General features: G+C 60.6%; 4 protein-coding genes across 4 annotated transcripts; all 4 read right to left on the bottom strand.

The window, feature by feature from the left end:
- Positions 1-635: 635 nt before the first annotated feature.
- Positions 636-7124, bottom strand: LMJF_30_1990 (cyclosome subunit-like protein; the record flags this gene model as incomplete). Its single annotated transcript, XM_001684751.1, has 1 exon — positions 636-7124. One exon carries the CDS (start codon positions 7122-7124, stop codon positions 636-638), a length of 6489 nt encoding a protein of 2162 aa, XP_001684803.1.
- Positions 7125-8025: 901 nt separating this feature from the next.
- LMJF_30_1985 (conserved hypothetical protein) lies at positions 8026-9009 on the bottom strand (the record flags this gene model as incomplete). Its single annotated transcript, XM_001684750.1, has 1 exon — positions 8026-9009. The coding sequence occupies one exon, from the start codon at positions 9007-9009 to the stop codon at positions 8026-8028; it is 984 nt and encodes a 327-aa protein (XP_001684802.1).
- A 926-nt stretch (positions 9010-9935) lies between these two features.
- Positions 9936-10961, bottom strand: LMJF_30_1980 (conserved hypothetical protein; the record flags this gene model as incomplete). Its single annotated transcript, XM_001684749.1, has 1 exon — positions 9936-10961. The coding sequence occupies one exon, from the start codon at positions 10959-10961 to the stop codon at positions 9936-9938; it is 1026 nt and encodes a 341-aa protein (XP_001684801.1).
- A 1257-nt stretch (positions 10962-12218) lies between these two features.
- Positions 12219-12911, bottom strand: LMJF_30_1975 (conserved hypothetical protein; the record flags this gene model as incomplete). The annotated part of the gene is made up of 1 exon (XM_001684748.1): positions 12219-12911. The coding sequence occupies one exon, from the start codon at positions 12909-12911 to the stop codon at positions 12219-12221; it is 693 nt and encodes a 230-aa protein (XP_001684800.1).
- Between the last annotated feature and the right edge of the window lie 1179 nt (positions 12912-14090).

The following is a 14090-nucleotide window of genomic DNA, read 5'->3' as shown; positions in this document are numbered from 1 at the left end:
AAGGAGAAGTGGAAGAGTCGCTATGAATGCCCGTGCACGGACGGCGTGGTGTGTGCGTGGCAGGGGGGGGGGCGACGACTTTTCAAAGAACGAAGCGCTGGAAAACCTCTTGAAGGTCGCGCAACGCATAATGGCGCCGGGAGCGACATTCAAACAGCAACAAAAAAACGGGCATGGCAGCTAGAGGCAGGAGGGGAAGCGAGCTCAGAAAAACGGCAAAAAAAAGGGCCTGGCCGTCAGCCGTGCGCTACCGCGCTTGTGGCGTTACGCGAATGATGATGGAGACCCTTTTTTTGTTGTTGTTGTTGTTTGGCGGAAGATTCAACTCCTTTCTCCTATCTATAGTGCATACTGCCCTTTCTCCAGGTGTGATCTAACGGTGCCTGGGCTGGACAAAACGCGCAAGCAGAGCTGCCCGCGTAGCGAGGGCCCGTTGGCGCTCCCGTCGCCGACGGTCTGCGCCGTTCTGCATCGAATACCCGAGTAAGAGTAGGCCCCTTATTGTCACTTCCTTCCATCTATGAGAACGCGCACACGCACATGCACCCCGGCATCTCCTTGTTTTCTGGTCGTGTCGCTTGTTTGCGCCTGCAAGTCGCATACAACGAAGGCACCTCGCTCGATGCATGCACGCCTCAGTCGACGCAGCAGGCCCAGATTTTTTCGAGGGTTGCAAGAGGCAGCAGCGTCGTCGCCTGCAACCGCAGGAGGGCCGTGAGTCGCTGCACCGAAGATGCGCCCTCGCGGCTGGTCCCCATCGGGCTACCAGCCGCAGGCGTGGAAAGAGTCGTGGTGGCTTGCCGGAGCAGCGCGATCTCCCGCTGACCTATACCGTAATAGTGCAACGCCTCCGTCATCCAGCGCGCCACCGCATCCGTGTCAATGATAGGGCACATGTTCCGCTCTGCGGGCAACATCGGTGTCACCGTCGTCTCTCCTCCCCAGTTTGCCGGAAAGGTGCCACCGAAAGCCAGGGCTGTGAAGTCACATGGAAACGCCACCGTGCCCTGAGGATGGCGGACGATGGACTGAAACACTTCAGCGCGCGATTTGCCCTCGAGAATCAGCTGGCGAAGTGGGTGGTGAGGGTCACTCGACACACCCTCGACGGCCGGCACGCCACCATGAAGGAAGATGAACGCATACCGTCTCTCCATCGCCTCCGCCACGGCCTCCCCAAAGTCGCCGGAGAGCAGCAGCTCGCCTCCCCCTGTTGTGCGGGAGAGGAGTGGGCGTTGCACCCGCAGTACTAGCTTCACGCTGTCAATGATGGTGAGTGCCTCGGTCATTGTTGTCGAGCTCTGGCGAAAGAGTCGATGCAGCCAGCCGAGCAGCCTGGATTCGATTGAGGTCCTGGTAGAGAGAGCACGTCCGCCACCTCGACCGTGGACCGGCGAGGAGGCGCTCTCCTTCGCCATGACGCGAAACAGCATACCCGCCGACTGCGTGAGCTCCTTGCTGAAGGCGTAGAACACCAGTGGGTAGTATTGAGTGCCGCGCACCTCCACCCGCTCGATCATCTCCACTGGCGGGTATAGGCACGGGGTGACAGTGTGGATAGCCTGCTCGGTGTCCTCGGCGTGCTCCACAGCAGCGGAAGCAGCAGCACGCGAGGTTCGCTGCTGAGCTCTCACGTCGGCCTCCATTTCGACAGATTTCTTCTTGCGCAGAACGATGCGCACAGGCACCGGCACAGGCTGGTGGCTGACGGCATCCACCGCCTCCATGATCCGTGGCACCACAGCCAGCCCATACAAGTGTCGCAGCGCTTGCAAATGGCCCGTGTTGTCCTCTGCGTCCTTTGGCCAGACCGGGTAAAATGCCATGAGCAGCGCCGCCACCGCGGTGATGTTGTTGCACAGTGTCAGCCGACCACTTCCCAGGAATAGCAAGCCGATGCTCATGGAGATGGCCATGTGGGAGCCGTAGGGCACGTTTGTGCGCCGGTGCAGCTGCTGCAGCAGCGCTAACGCCCTCAAGTCCCCTGTGCCCGCCATGACAAGACTTAGCGCGTTCGCACAGGCCAGCAGACACGCCTCATACGCACCTGTCGAGCGTTGCACGGCGGGAATGGCGGCTTTGGTGGAGCCTACCTGGCCAGCGAGAAAGCCCTGCAGCTCCGCGAAGATGAGGTCGCGCGCTGTGCTATCCATCGTGCCTGCGAACCGCAACCCGATCGCCATCACGTGCCCGGCAATACAGTGGGCAAGATTCATCAGCAAGTAGTTGATCTGCTGCGTGGCGAGCCGCGGCAGCGATGCTTGCGTCAGCTCCAACAAGGAGGAGGGCACCTGGTTGTAGAGCCACAGCCTCGTTGGCTCGATCGAGGTCCAGCCAATCAGCGAGGCCATCGTGCTCCGCAGGTGGCACATCAGCGGCGTCAGCTTCTGCATCGCGGCGCGCCGATTCGGCGGCGCCATCCTTGACGCGATAAACGCGTTGTCAGTCCTCAGATACATCATGCCGAGTGCCACAGCAGCCGCTGGGCCGGACACGAACACGTTGTAGCAGTCGCCTTCGTAGACACTCGCACACGCGTTGTAGGTGGCCTCCCGCTCGTCCTGCGACAGCAGCGCACGGGTGAGAAAATGCCCCGCCTCCCCGCGGCCCATCGTTTCTTCAAAGTGCTCAACACCGTCGCGCGTTGACACGGCGGCGCTGCGCGGTCCACCCCTCATGATGGCCAGCAGACGGTCCTCGACGCGCTGCACTCCGTGCGACTGACCTACGCCGAGCAGCAGCTGACCAAGGCCAAAGCCGGCGCCGAGCACGTAGCCCTCGCGCTTGGTGCAGTGCTCATCCGTGGGCATGCGCGACAGCTCGACGAGGAAGACCTCCACAAGGAAGGAGTTCGACGGCGACTGTTGACACAGAAGACCCATGGACACAAGCGCTGCAGTCTGCACATCCAGGGACACCTCGATATCCTCGGCACTCGGGTTCAGCGACTGCACATGCACCGAAAGGCAGCGGAACACCGCCTCGTTTCCGGTTCCGCAGAAGCTGCAGCTCAGCCCCAGCATCACCGCCATGGTTGTGGCCTCGCGCCAGACGTACTGCTCCTGGCGCGAGATGAGAAGGTAGAAGATATCCGTGCGCTGCAGCACCGTGAGGTGGCCGAGAATACCCGTGGCGAGCAAGAGCCCAGCTCGCGAAGCGGGGTCGCCAATGTTCTTCGTCTGGTACATGACCCACTGTTTTGTGATGCTCTGCGCGACGTTACGAAGCGAAAGGGCAGCTGCCTCCTTTGCAACCATGTCTCCGAGCGCGTCCTGCGTCGCGAACGGCGCATCTCCGGCACCGGCGCAGAAGGCCGGCGGCAGCGGCAGAAACCGGAGACCGGCTGCGCACCCATTGTGAAAAAGAGGCCACATGAGGTCGTCCACCGGCTTGCTCGCAACGTTGATCCCGTCGTTGGTGCGCCCGTTCAGATTCAGCGGCGCAATGGGGATGCTATCCTGCACCTTGAAGCTCTGCGTGCACATTGTGAGCATGCCGCGACCGAGCGGCGTCGCTCGCGTGCGGCACGAGAGCAGCTCAAGCGCCCCGGTGAGCTCCTCCGGCCGATCCTCGAACCCCGAGAGCGAAATGGGAGCGACCGTGTTAAAGAGATTCTGCACCATATCGAGGCGAGAGTCTCTCCAGGTCTTGCGGAAGTCCGGCCGCACAGAGACACCGTCGTCGTCCGTCAAAGCCACGCGGAACTGACGCGAGACGGCGTTTTCCTCCGCGGTCTCCACGACGTGCTGCCCAGCGCTCGAGATCTGCGCGGTCCGCGAGGTGGGTGGGCACCGGTCCCGGCGACCCACCAGTTCGAGGAGTGCCGCTGGCCACGTGGAATCGGCGCACTCCCGTCCTTTCGTCAACGCCTCCAAAAGCGGGTACGCCGCGGCGGCGTTCAGGGTGTGCCACACCACGCGCGAAGAGATGCGCCGCTGCAGAACCAGGCTACAGATACGCTGCCACCAAGTCGCATCAACGTGCGAGTCCACGAGAACGTCCCCTCTGCTGGTGCCCACGCTCGACGCCGAAGTGACGGTCAGCGAGCCCGCTGAAGCGCCGAAGATGTCGCGGTAGAGGAGCACCACGCGGTTCACGAGTGCGATAGGGTGTGCATCTGGCAGGTGTTTCAGGAGCGGCCACGTGCCATAAGGCACCGCCACGCACGTGAGGATGCTGCTACGCATTGCTGCGAGGGAGAGCGCTGAAAAAAGGGACGGGGCGTCGCCGGTCGCGAACTCTGTGGCTGACGGTGCCACAGACGCGGCACAGCTCGCTCGCAGCGCTGCGGCGTTGTCCGGTCTCTCCAGCGTGTCGAAGTGACACTGCAGCACACTCGCCGGGAGGCTGTCCGTAAAGCTCTGCGTCGGTGATATCTGCGACGGAGGCGAAGGGGCTGCGAAGAGCCTGGGACACATAGCGTCATAGTACTCTACGTAGGAAGGCCACTGCAAGGCATTGCTCAGGTCCCGGTTCACGCTCGCCAAACGCGGCAGCAGTGACCAGAGATGCTCCTGTGCGCGGCATGCCTCAAACAGCAGATGCAGTGCTACCAAAGCCAAGCCGCGCTCTTGTCTCGTCCACGCGCACCCGTTAATCGCCCCCCACCGGACCGGAACGGTGGTTTTGACGACGCTGGTGGTGCCGCTCTCCTCCTCCACCGCCCCTCTTCTCCAGCGCGCCGGTGCGTCTCCAGTGCGGCGCCGCGCGATGGTCCGACGAATCTGCTGAAGCGTCACGGTCGAAGGGTCCACAAAGACATGAGGCGCTGCAGCTTCCGTCATGGTCTCCCCTCCGCACCCCGTGGTCTCGGGGTCTTCTGCTGCTTGCTGCAGGTGCGCCCGCGCGCTCGTACACGCGAGCGCCGGATCGCAGTCACCGCATTCACATCTGAATATCTTGCGCAGCAGCCGTGCACAAAGGTCAAAGGCATCAACAGCGACAGCCGCGCGGCACTTGCAGTCCCACAGCTCCGCAAAAAGTATATACTCGAGAGTCGCCACCGCGCGGGCGCCAAGGGCGGCGCTCAGTGCCTCGAGCACAAAGACGAGCAACGGATCCTGGTCGAGTGTGATCGCCGGGAATTCGACCGTGAACGAGACCGTGCCTTCGCAGCGGCGACGGCGTCGGTGGCGACTACGCACACCCTGATCGTCATCCGCCTCGTACTCGCCGCTCCCGCACGACGACGCGAATACCGCACCAGCGTCGTCTGCGCTCTCCATCGCTGCCGGCTGCGCAGAGCCGCTGGGCCAGGCGTACTGGACGACGAGGCGATTCTCATAGTGGTACAAGATGCTTCGGATGGGGTGGGGCACGCCGTTGATGGCATCCGCCCTCCACGACGCAGCGGTGACGGAGCGCGTCATGGCGTTGTCTGCAGCTCCGGTGGGGAGTGGGGGTGCTGGCATGACACCACGGGCCGAGTTGCCGTTCGTCGATAAAATATCAGCTCCTCCGAAAAGTGCACTGTCATCGTCGCTTGAAGATGTGCATACTTTTCCGAAGAAGGCGGAGTGGTTCGCCTGGTACGTTTCTAGGTCCAGCTCCATGGCTACCGTGGCGGCCGCCGGGGCATCCAGCAGCGCCATGACATCGTAGACGGAGATGCAGTTGGGGCGGGGGTAGTTGCACACGGCGATGGGTGCCGGGTGCGGCGCTCGCAAACACGGCAAGACAAATGGCAGGCTGCCACACGGAAAAGAGAAGAGTAGCTCAAAGGCACCGGTGCCGCTGTGCAGGTATGGCGTGCGGAGCACAAACACGTGACTGTGATGTGCATCGTACACGAAAACGGCGTAGCGATCAAGGGCCGCATGCAGCGACGCCACCGCCGACAGGGCAGCGTTGCCGGAGGCAAGCCGCGGCAGCCGGACGCGGTGTGGCCACCACTGCCACAGCATGCAGTCCAGCGCATACTGTGGTGTCGTCGTTGCGAGGCCCAGCTCGGCGTCACCCGTGCGGACGACCGCGAGCGAGCTTGCACATGTGCAACTACCGGCTGTCAGGTCAAAGAGCTCCAGCTGCGCCAGCACCGTCGCCTCCACTGCGACGTACCGAGCTTGTGCATTGCTGACCAAAGGAAGCGAGGCCCTCGGCAACGACGGAGAAGACGCGGCAGCCGCCACCGGGGGCACTTGCCCCTCCGCCGGGAGCACTGCACTCTGGCTCGGGCAGCACATGTTGGGACTGGAGGAGCGGGAGTGCCGGAACTGGAACTGACCCTGTGCCGTGCGGCCTCCGAGTTCCACGAGAAGGGGGCTACTCGTGTTGTCAACCGTCTCCCTTTGCGTTGCTGCGTCGTCGGCGCCGACGGAAGTGGGAGAAGCCACTGGGCGCGACACTGTGTCTCCCGCCGCCTTGTCACCGTGATCAGAGTCAGCCGCCGCGATGCCGTCCGCATGCGACCCGGATGCCTTGTCCACGGAGCCCTTCGGTGCGCCACCAGTCGCGCCTACCTGCGGGCCAAGCGGCACGGCAACGTACACCGGCTTCAGCGACAAAGGCGCCCCCATCCACCACAGATTCGACGCCGGTTTGTATTGAATGCCTTGATATTCTAGGGGCGTACTCGATGGAAGGCCCTTGCTGGACTGACGGTGGCCACGAACAAACACGCCGGTCGCGGCGGCAGAAATGTCGGTCGGCGTGATATTGTGCAGAACCAGCTCAAGCACGGTGGAGTCAGCAATGCGGTACGCGGTGCAGATTGTGTGCGGCTGAACAAAGGTGTACCGGCCGTACTGATCAGCCAGTTCTTCGCGGTGAAAGACGCACAGGTACTGCTCCAAAGGAGACCTCACATCGGTGTCGTTGCCGGCCGCATCATGGTCGGAGCACATCAGCTGAGGTGACGTGGGCGGGCCCTGCGGATCGCCAAACTCGAGCAGGGTCTGATACACCTGCTCAGTTCGCTGTGCTCGCAGTGCCTCACTCTCATCCACATCGTTTGTCTCCAGCGCCATATCGGTTCTAGAGCGCGCCGGCCATTTTGCGAGGCACACCCGTGTGATCCCGCGATGCGTCGTGCTAAAACATGGGCGCTGATGACACTGAAGAAAGACATCTCGCCTACCGTCTGCCTTGCACGGACCTACATCGATGGTGTACGGGCTGAGTGACATTGTTCGTTACCGGTGTTCTTTGAGCAGATGTGCGCCTGCCCCGAACGGCAGACAGGTGGGCAAATCAAGGTTGGAGGCAGTAGGGGATGTGCCGCGGTGTGCTTCTCAAAATCGTGCACGTGAGGCTTCAAGTGCCGAGGTGCGGTTCAGGGGGAGGGGGAGGCAAGGGGCAGCTGCTGGCGCCGCGGCCTTATCAGCGTCGACGAATGTGCGCGTGCCGTTCTGCAAAATGGGGTATGCGGAAGCACGCACTGTCGTGTCCATCATCTATTCCAAAGGTAGCGAAAAAAAGGGGGAAGAGGGGCCAGCACAAGTGCGTGCGTGCGAGGAAGGTGCGGGGATGCGACAGAGGCGAGGAAGGAGACAAAACGAAAACTGCATGGCCGCAACAGCAGCGCAGGATGGGCGCGATGCAAGCAGCGCAGAGATCGCCGTGAGGTCCACCTCAGCGACTGTTCTCGCACTTGATGTAGCAGCAAGACGCACGCGAGCAGCTGCAAGTTCGCTGCGGTTGTGAGGCGTACGCGCGGAAGGAGAGAGCCCGCTGACCTTCGCGGAGCAGTGCTGTTTTCTGTGGCAATCGTTTCCAACGTGCAGAGCAGACGTCGCTGAAGGCAGCCGAAGCAGAGAGAACGCACAAACGTACAGCAGGAGGCAAGAAGCAAATAGCAACGCAGGGAGTGCGTGGCGGAGAAAACAGGATGATGGCCGAACATGGCGGATACGCGTGAGTGGGAAAATGTACACCGAGAGAGCGTACAGTCACCACCACCTTCTCCGCTAGGATACGGAAGGTACGGCAAGTGAAGAGGGCAAAGAGAAAGCGGTAGGAACTCAGCGGCAAGTCGAATGCCAACACCAACGCGCACTGCCGTGCGTCAGGTCTATTTTTTTTTGGCAATCAGCCGCATATGTACAGGTCACCGGTCCACCTCAACGCCTCCAAACTGGCGGCAGCGCGCTGGTTGTCTAGGGTTGCACACAGTGACGCGCGGTGCCACGCGGCGAAGCTGTGGCTTGTGCTGAAGGGTGCCCAGAAGGCATCGTTGTAGGAGTGAAGAGCGCGCGCTCGCACGCTCGACGCATCAACCCACACGCAGTCCGCAGTGAGGTCAGGCCTCACGGCCCCTGCCGCCTGCGTTGGCCAGATGAGATGCTCGAGGTAGTCGTGGCTGCAGAGACGCGCCAATGCTGGCTCACGAGCGTCGCCGCGCTCACCTAAGCTATCATTAGGAGCTTGATCGTCTCCGGCAGTGGGGTCTGTGCTGGCGCCGAGCTCTAGTTGAACGTCGACGGCGGGGGTGGCTGCCCTGAGCCACGTTGCCTCGACAGAACACGGTAAACACGAACGCCAGAGACCGTTCTGCAGAATATAGTGCGTTGTCTCCTCGGCTACAGTGCCGTGACCGTGAACCTGCAGAGGCTCCCGCTCCGACAGGGAGCTCAGCCGAGACAGTGAGCTGCTCGGCAGCGGGTGGCGCAGGAGCAGCAAGAAAAGGCAGGTTTCATGCAGAAAGGAGGCATTCATGAGAAAGGACAGTTGCGGCGCGGCGGGGTGAGCAGACGGAGGCGGGTCTCCCGGTGGTGCCGCGAGATGCGGTGGTGCGCGCTCGCGTAACCGATCTTCTGGTTTCGTTTGTGGAGGGGCACCGTCAGCCTCTGCGGCGAAGGACGCCGGTGCCCAGGCAAGTTTGGATGGGTTCGTTTGCGGTGAGCGAAGGTGATGCAATGCCTCTAACGGACGCGATGCCGCGTGAAACCAGGACAGAGACTCATCGCCCTGGTGGTGATGCAGCAGCGGTTGGCGCTCGTTGACACGAGCGAAAAGTCGACGCAGACGTCGGGTAAGGAGGAGCTGGTCGGTACACCTGTGGCCTCGCTGCATGTCACCCCACAACAAAAAGCAGAGCACGCACGCGCACGCCACGGCACATCCAGAAAAAAAAGGATATGTGAAAGACAGTTGCGGCGACCCGCATCATGTGAGGCACACGCTTGCGACGTCCCTCTGTGTGTACGTGAACGTCCGTGTGCAGATCACGCGTTCCTGAGCGCCGGGAGTCTGTATTCAAGCAAGCGCAACCCACCGTCTGCGCAACGCAGATGTTGCATCGACGCATGTGCATGCGTCGATATATAGAGAGAGAGCAAGAGAGTCAGATATAGAGCAGAGGGCGCCCACACGCCAGATATCCAACAAACCTTCTCTCGGCCCCTTCTCTCTCAGCCCGAGGCGCCTTGTTGGCGCAACTAGTCACCACCTCGCAATACACACTCAAGAGCACGTGGTGGTGTCGTTCGTCTCCTGCAGAGACACGGCCCAGATGGATTTGACGTACTTGTGAGTGCGGTGGGCCACCGTGGACGAGGCAGAGCAGAAGGAGCTTGGAATGCCTCCTCCTTCCACGGAATTGGCATCACGCCCCTCCTGTACCTCTTGCCGTCCGTCCCACCCTCTGTCGTGCCTCGCGCTCGGCGGTCGTTTGCTCTTTAGACGGTTGTTGTCTTTTTATCATGTGTTGGTTCAGGATCCTTATTACTCGACAGAGGCGCCAGCAACTGCGACCAGCGGGGCGACACAGAAATGCGTACGTGCGCACGCGAGCACGTATGCGACGCCTCTTTGTTGGTATTCTTCTTCGTCTCGACCTGAAGACGCCGGACTTCGCCGAGTGCAGACACGCGACGACGCAGTAGCGAAACGAAAGAAAGACGTGGCAAACCCAGCAGAGAGAGGGGTACGTGTGCCAGGGACGGTGCGAGAGCCCCGGGACGATCCGAAACGACGCACAGAGACCAATGACGTAGGCACTAGGTGCTCGCCAGGGATTTCGCCGTTTGCGGCGCACGCGACGCTGCCGCAGCTAGTTCCTGCACCGTGGGCACCATCGGGAAGTCTGGATCCTCCTCCTCTGTCTGGAGAAAGCCTTCACCGCTTGTTACAAGCATGGAGATGAAGGCGTCCCCGGGCAGGACCGGGATCAGATCGGCGTCGCTCGTCGAGACGCGCCGCGGCAGACGGTGCTCCTTGTGAAGTGCAAGGTGCGCCTCTAGCGCAGCGCGATTGTTCTGCTTGCCGTCAACGTCGCACTCGTCCCCGTACGGGCAGCGGTCGCTGCACACAGCACGTCTGACCATGTTCACCACACGAATGAGATCGTACTCGTCGTGCAGGTCAGGTCGCCGCAGCACGCTGGCGCGGAAATCGAAGTTGTGATGGGTCCTGAGGTGCTGGAGAACGTCCTCGCCGCTGTAGTCACAGTAAAGGCAAACGCACTCCAAGTTCCAGTCCTCGTCCTCGTCCACCTCCTCGTCCTCAATATCTTTCCACTCCGAGTCGGTGGTCTCCTCATCCGCGTCGCCTCGCCCTAGCCCTTGCGGCGCAGGAGAGGAAGGAGCACACGTGGCTGGCATAGCCGTTGCAGCGAGCACCTTGTCACTTGGCCCAGTGGGCGCTGAGATGCCCGTTACGCACCACGGCGCCATGCTAGGAATCGTGTGCGGGTTCCAGTGCTGGTGCCCGGCCAGGCGCATATGGCGAACCAGAGTCTCCGCACTGTCCGATGCGGTGTCCTCGCCGCAGACGGGGCAAAACCACTGCGCAGGAGAAGTCACATGGCTGTGCAGCAGTGTCGAGAGGTGCTCCAGCAGTCCAGGGAGATCGACCACGTTGTCAAAGTGAAGGCAGTGCACCTGGTGCTCGGTAATGAGGTGCTGCATCAGCGCGTCTTGCCCTCGCACGTGCTGGCTGCATAAGATGCAGCCAAACTCCTCCACATCCTGCTGCTGCAAGCGCTGCAGTATTTTCTTGCACGACTCTTTGAGACCCTCCGCCATGGCAACCTGTCAACGAACAACAACAACAAAAAGGAGGTGCCACGAAGGCGAAAAAGCTCGTGGCACCCAAGACACGAATACGGTGCCTGCGGGAGGGCGAGGGGGGTGCGATGGGAGAGAGATGCTGACCGCCGTCGGTACGTGATCGGAGTGGCCGTCCGTACAAAGGCTATGTGTGGCACTGCCGCGTATGAAAGCGTCGCTCGCTCCTAACGTGCATGATGTGCGACCAGTTGCGCAAGTGGGAAAACCGAGCGCAGCAAGAGAAGACAGAGCGAGAAACAAGAGGAGAGCAAGGTGGCGAGGGAGCGGATCGGCACTCGGCGTACGAGAAGAATAAACACGCCAGAGCACTGAGGAAGATGCACCCAGTCAGACGGGCGCACCAGGAATCAGCCTGATCGTTGGACCACCCCCAATGCGTAATGAACCAGAAAAGCATCATGATCGAAAGAAAAGCAAAGGAGAGCCCGGGGCACGGCGTCGCCACGGCCGCAGCGCAAGACGAAACAGCACAGATGCCTCCATAATTTGATTTTGCTACAAGCGCTGATAGGGAGACACAGAGAAGAAGTGAAGGGGTGCGCACAGAGAGAGAGAGAGAGAGACGGTCTTGTAAAGATCAAGGGAGGCAGGGCAGTGTACATCACGCCAGTCTCACCACCACTTCGACATGCCAGAAAGAGACGCATGATAGTTCCTACCGTCATCAGCTCTGCTCAGCGGCGAAACGCGACTGTGCAGTGAGTCACCCAGTGTCCGTTTCAGTTGCAGAGTCTCCTCTCGCAGATGTGAGCGCAGCTCATCTATCCCCAAAAGCATTTGGGCTGCTACGCGCGCCCGCTCCTCACGCAGGATGTTGTCGCCGCGCCCGCTGCGTGGTTCGCTGTACGCGAGCATCTCGCGGTAGTGCTCGTCAGTCTGCGGCAGCGCCCTTGATCGACCTGCATGTGGTGAGAAGGGCAACACTGAGCCGCCGCTGTATGCTGACACAAACAAGGGTTGAGAAGAGAACTGACCTGGCGCGCGCGCCCGCGAGGATGCAGTGGGAAAAACGTGCCTAGAAGAGTCATACCAGCTCCTTGGAATCGCCACCTCTCCCGCGGAGGAGGAGGATGGTGCGGGGGGCGCCTTGTACAAGTCGCTCAGGTGACGTCTCTCCGGCTTCACATACGCAGCCTATGGCCCTAACGCAGCGAAAGGGGCTGAATGAGCGGACGTACTTGCCGCGCTGCGCGTCGCGTCTTGACGGTGCATCTAAGTGTCCACTGGAGGGGAGACGATCTGCAGACGAAAGCGGCGTGACTTCATACAGTGGAATGCCGCGACTCTGTCCGCGGACCGTACATGATGGAAACCGTTTGCCTCATCACCGATATGAGTTGCTCTGTCTGATCTTGTCGGGTGTGTTGCATGTACCACTGGGCTGTCACTCTTGCACAGCAGCGACGGCACCCCAAAGCGAGGCCTCGCCGTCTCGGGATGCTGGCGGCTTTGCGAAAGTGCCCAGTGGTTGTCGGCGACACGGATCGGCGAGGTCGATGTGGATGAGTTCAGCGGTGGCGAGCCCGGTAAAAACGGTGCACCTGTACACGAAGTCGCACGGTCGGCTTTTCTGTCGTGCACCGAGAGTAGCTGCGACGCATCCAGAGGGTCGGGAATCGCCGCGACGACCTCGTTGAACAGCTGGCGGAACACATATACCTGGCAGAAGGGTGAAAGCTGGGTGCGATCCTCTAGCACGTCCCACTGGCACTGAACATCTCTGTAGATGTAGGCAGCAGAAAATGGTTGAAGAGAGCCTTGACGCATTAGATGCGCGACGTCATCAAAGCAGCGCGACGCGGCGCTCAGAAAACAATCTACCGTTGTTGTGCGTGGATTGTAGCGAAGCGCGAGGTTCACCTTCTCGCCGTGAACATCGGAGGCCACAAACACGGGGAACTCCATTCGATTATCATGCCCGCCTATGCCATCTGTGTGTGGAGGAAAGAGGAAAGGGGAGGGCGTGAACAACAACCCACGGGGCGTTTCGCGCAAGAACGAGGATGAATAGCAAGCCGGTGGTTGGGAACAAACGAAAACAGGCTGAAGACAGCAGCTGCACACCTCTACTCTATGTGTGCGGGGGAAGGGGGGAGGGGTCTTCCGATAATGATAACGAGAGAGCTCAACACTGAGCTGAAATCGACACTCGTGGTGTTTGCTCCTGTGCACTTCTCCGCAGAAACTGAAGACGCTGGGGGACAGAACGCGCGCCAAGATGGAAGGAGGATCTAAGAGAGACAAACGAGGGCGAGAACAGTACACTCGCCACGCGACTCCTCCTAATCCCTCCCGTCGCCCCCCCCTTCCCTCTCCCCTGTCTGTCTCCTATGCCTGTGGCTTGCTGATCCGCAGCTGGGTGGCAGACAACGAGGGACAACAACCGCAATAACAGTACGCCTCACTCTGGCCAGGTAAGAGCCCACCAAAAACAGAAAAAGAAGAGAGAGAAAGACGAGGGAATACACTCGATAAATACATATAGATATGCATGTATATGTATCATGTATGTATTCACACAAATATAGAGAGAGATGTATCAGCGAAGTGGATAAGATTTGACGGAAAAGCTGGGGGAGGAACGGCGGTGGGGCACACGTGTTGGAGGTAAGGACGAGACAGAGACAGGAGCCACACATACACACCCACGTACATGTGCACACATATACAGGAGACAGCGAAGGAAGGTGCAGAATAGGAAGCACGGAAGTCAGTGGCAGGAAGGGCCAGCAGGGTGGAGGACAGTTCACAACGTGAAGAGACGAGAAAAAAGAAGGATCCGTGAGGAAGTGAGTGACTGAGCGAAAGAGTGAGACAGCAGCGGACGAAGGAGGAGGTCGGGTGTGGGGCGTCAGCCAAGTCAACCAAAGGACCGCGAATGTCGAGTGATGAGAGAAGGCCGAACACACATGAATGGTGCGGGCAGGAGGGCTCAGGCAAGGGGAGGAAGGCCGATAACGCCCATCAAATCACAAAGAACAAAAACATACCACCACGGATAACGAGAGCACAAAAAAAAAGCACAGAGGAGGCGGCGACCTCAGCGACTACGCGATAGGGCGGTGTGGAAAAGCAAGGTAAGGC

This window comes from Leishmania major, chromosome 30 (assembly GCF_000002725.2).
Source record: "Leishmania major strain Friedlin complete genome, chromosome 30".
Taxonomy (NCBI): Eukaryota; Euglenozoa; class Kinetoplastea; order Trypanosomatida; family Trypanosomatidae; genus Leishmania; species Leishmania major.
The sequence above is the reverse complement of the archived record's forward strand: the minus strand, read 5'-3'. Positions and strand labels throughout refer to the sequence as shown.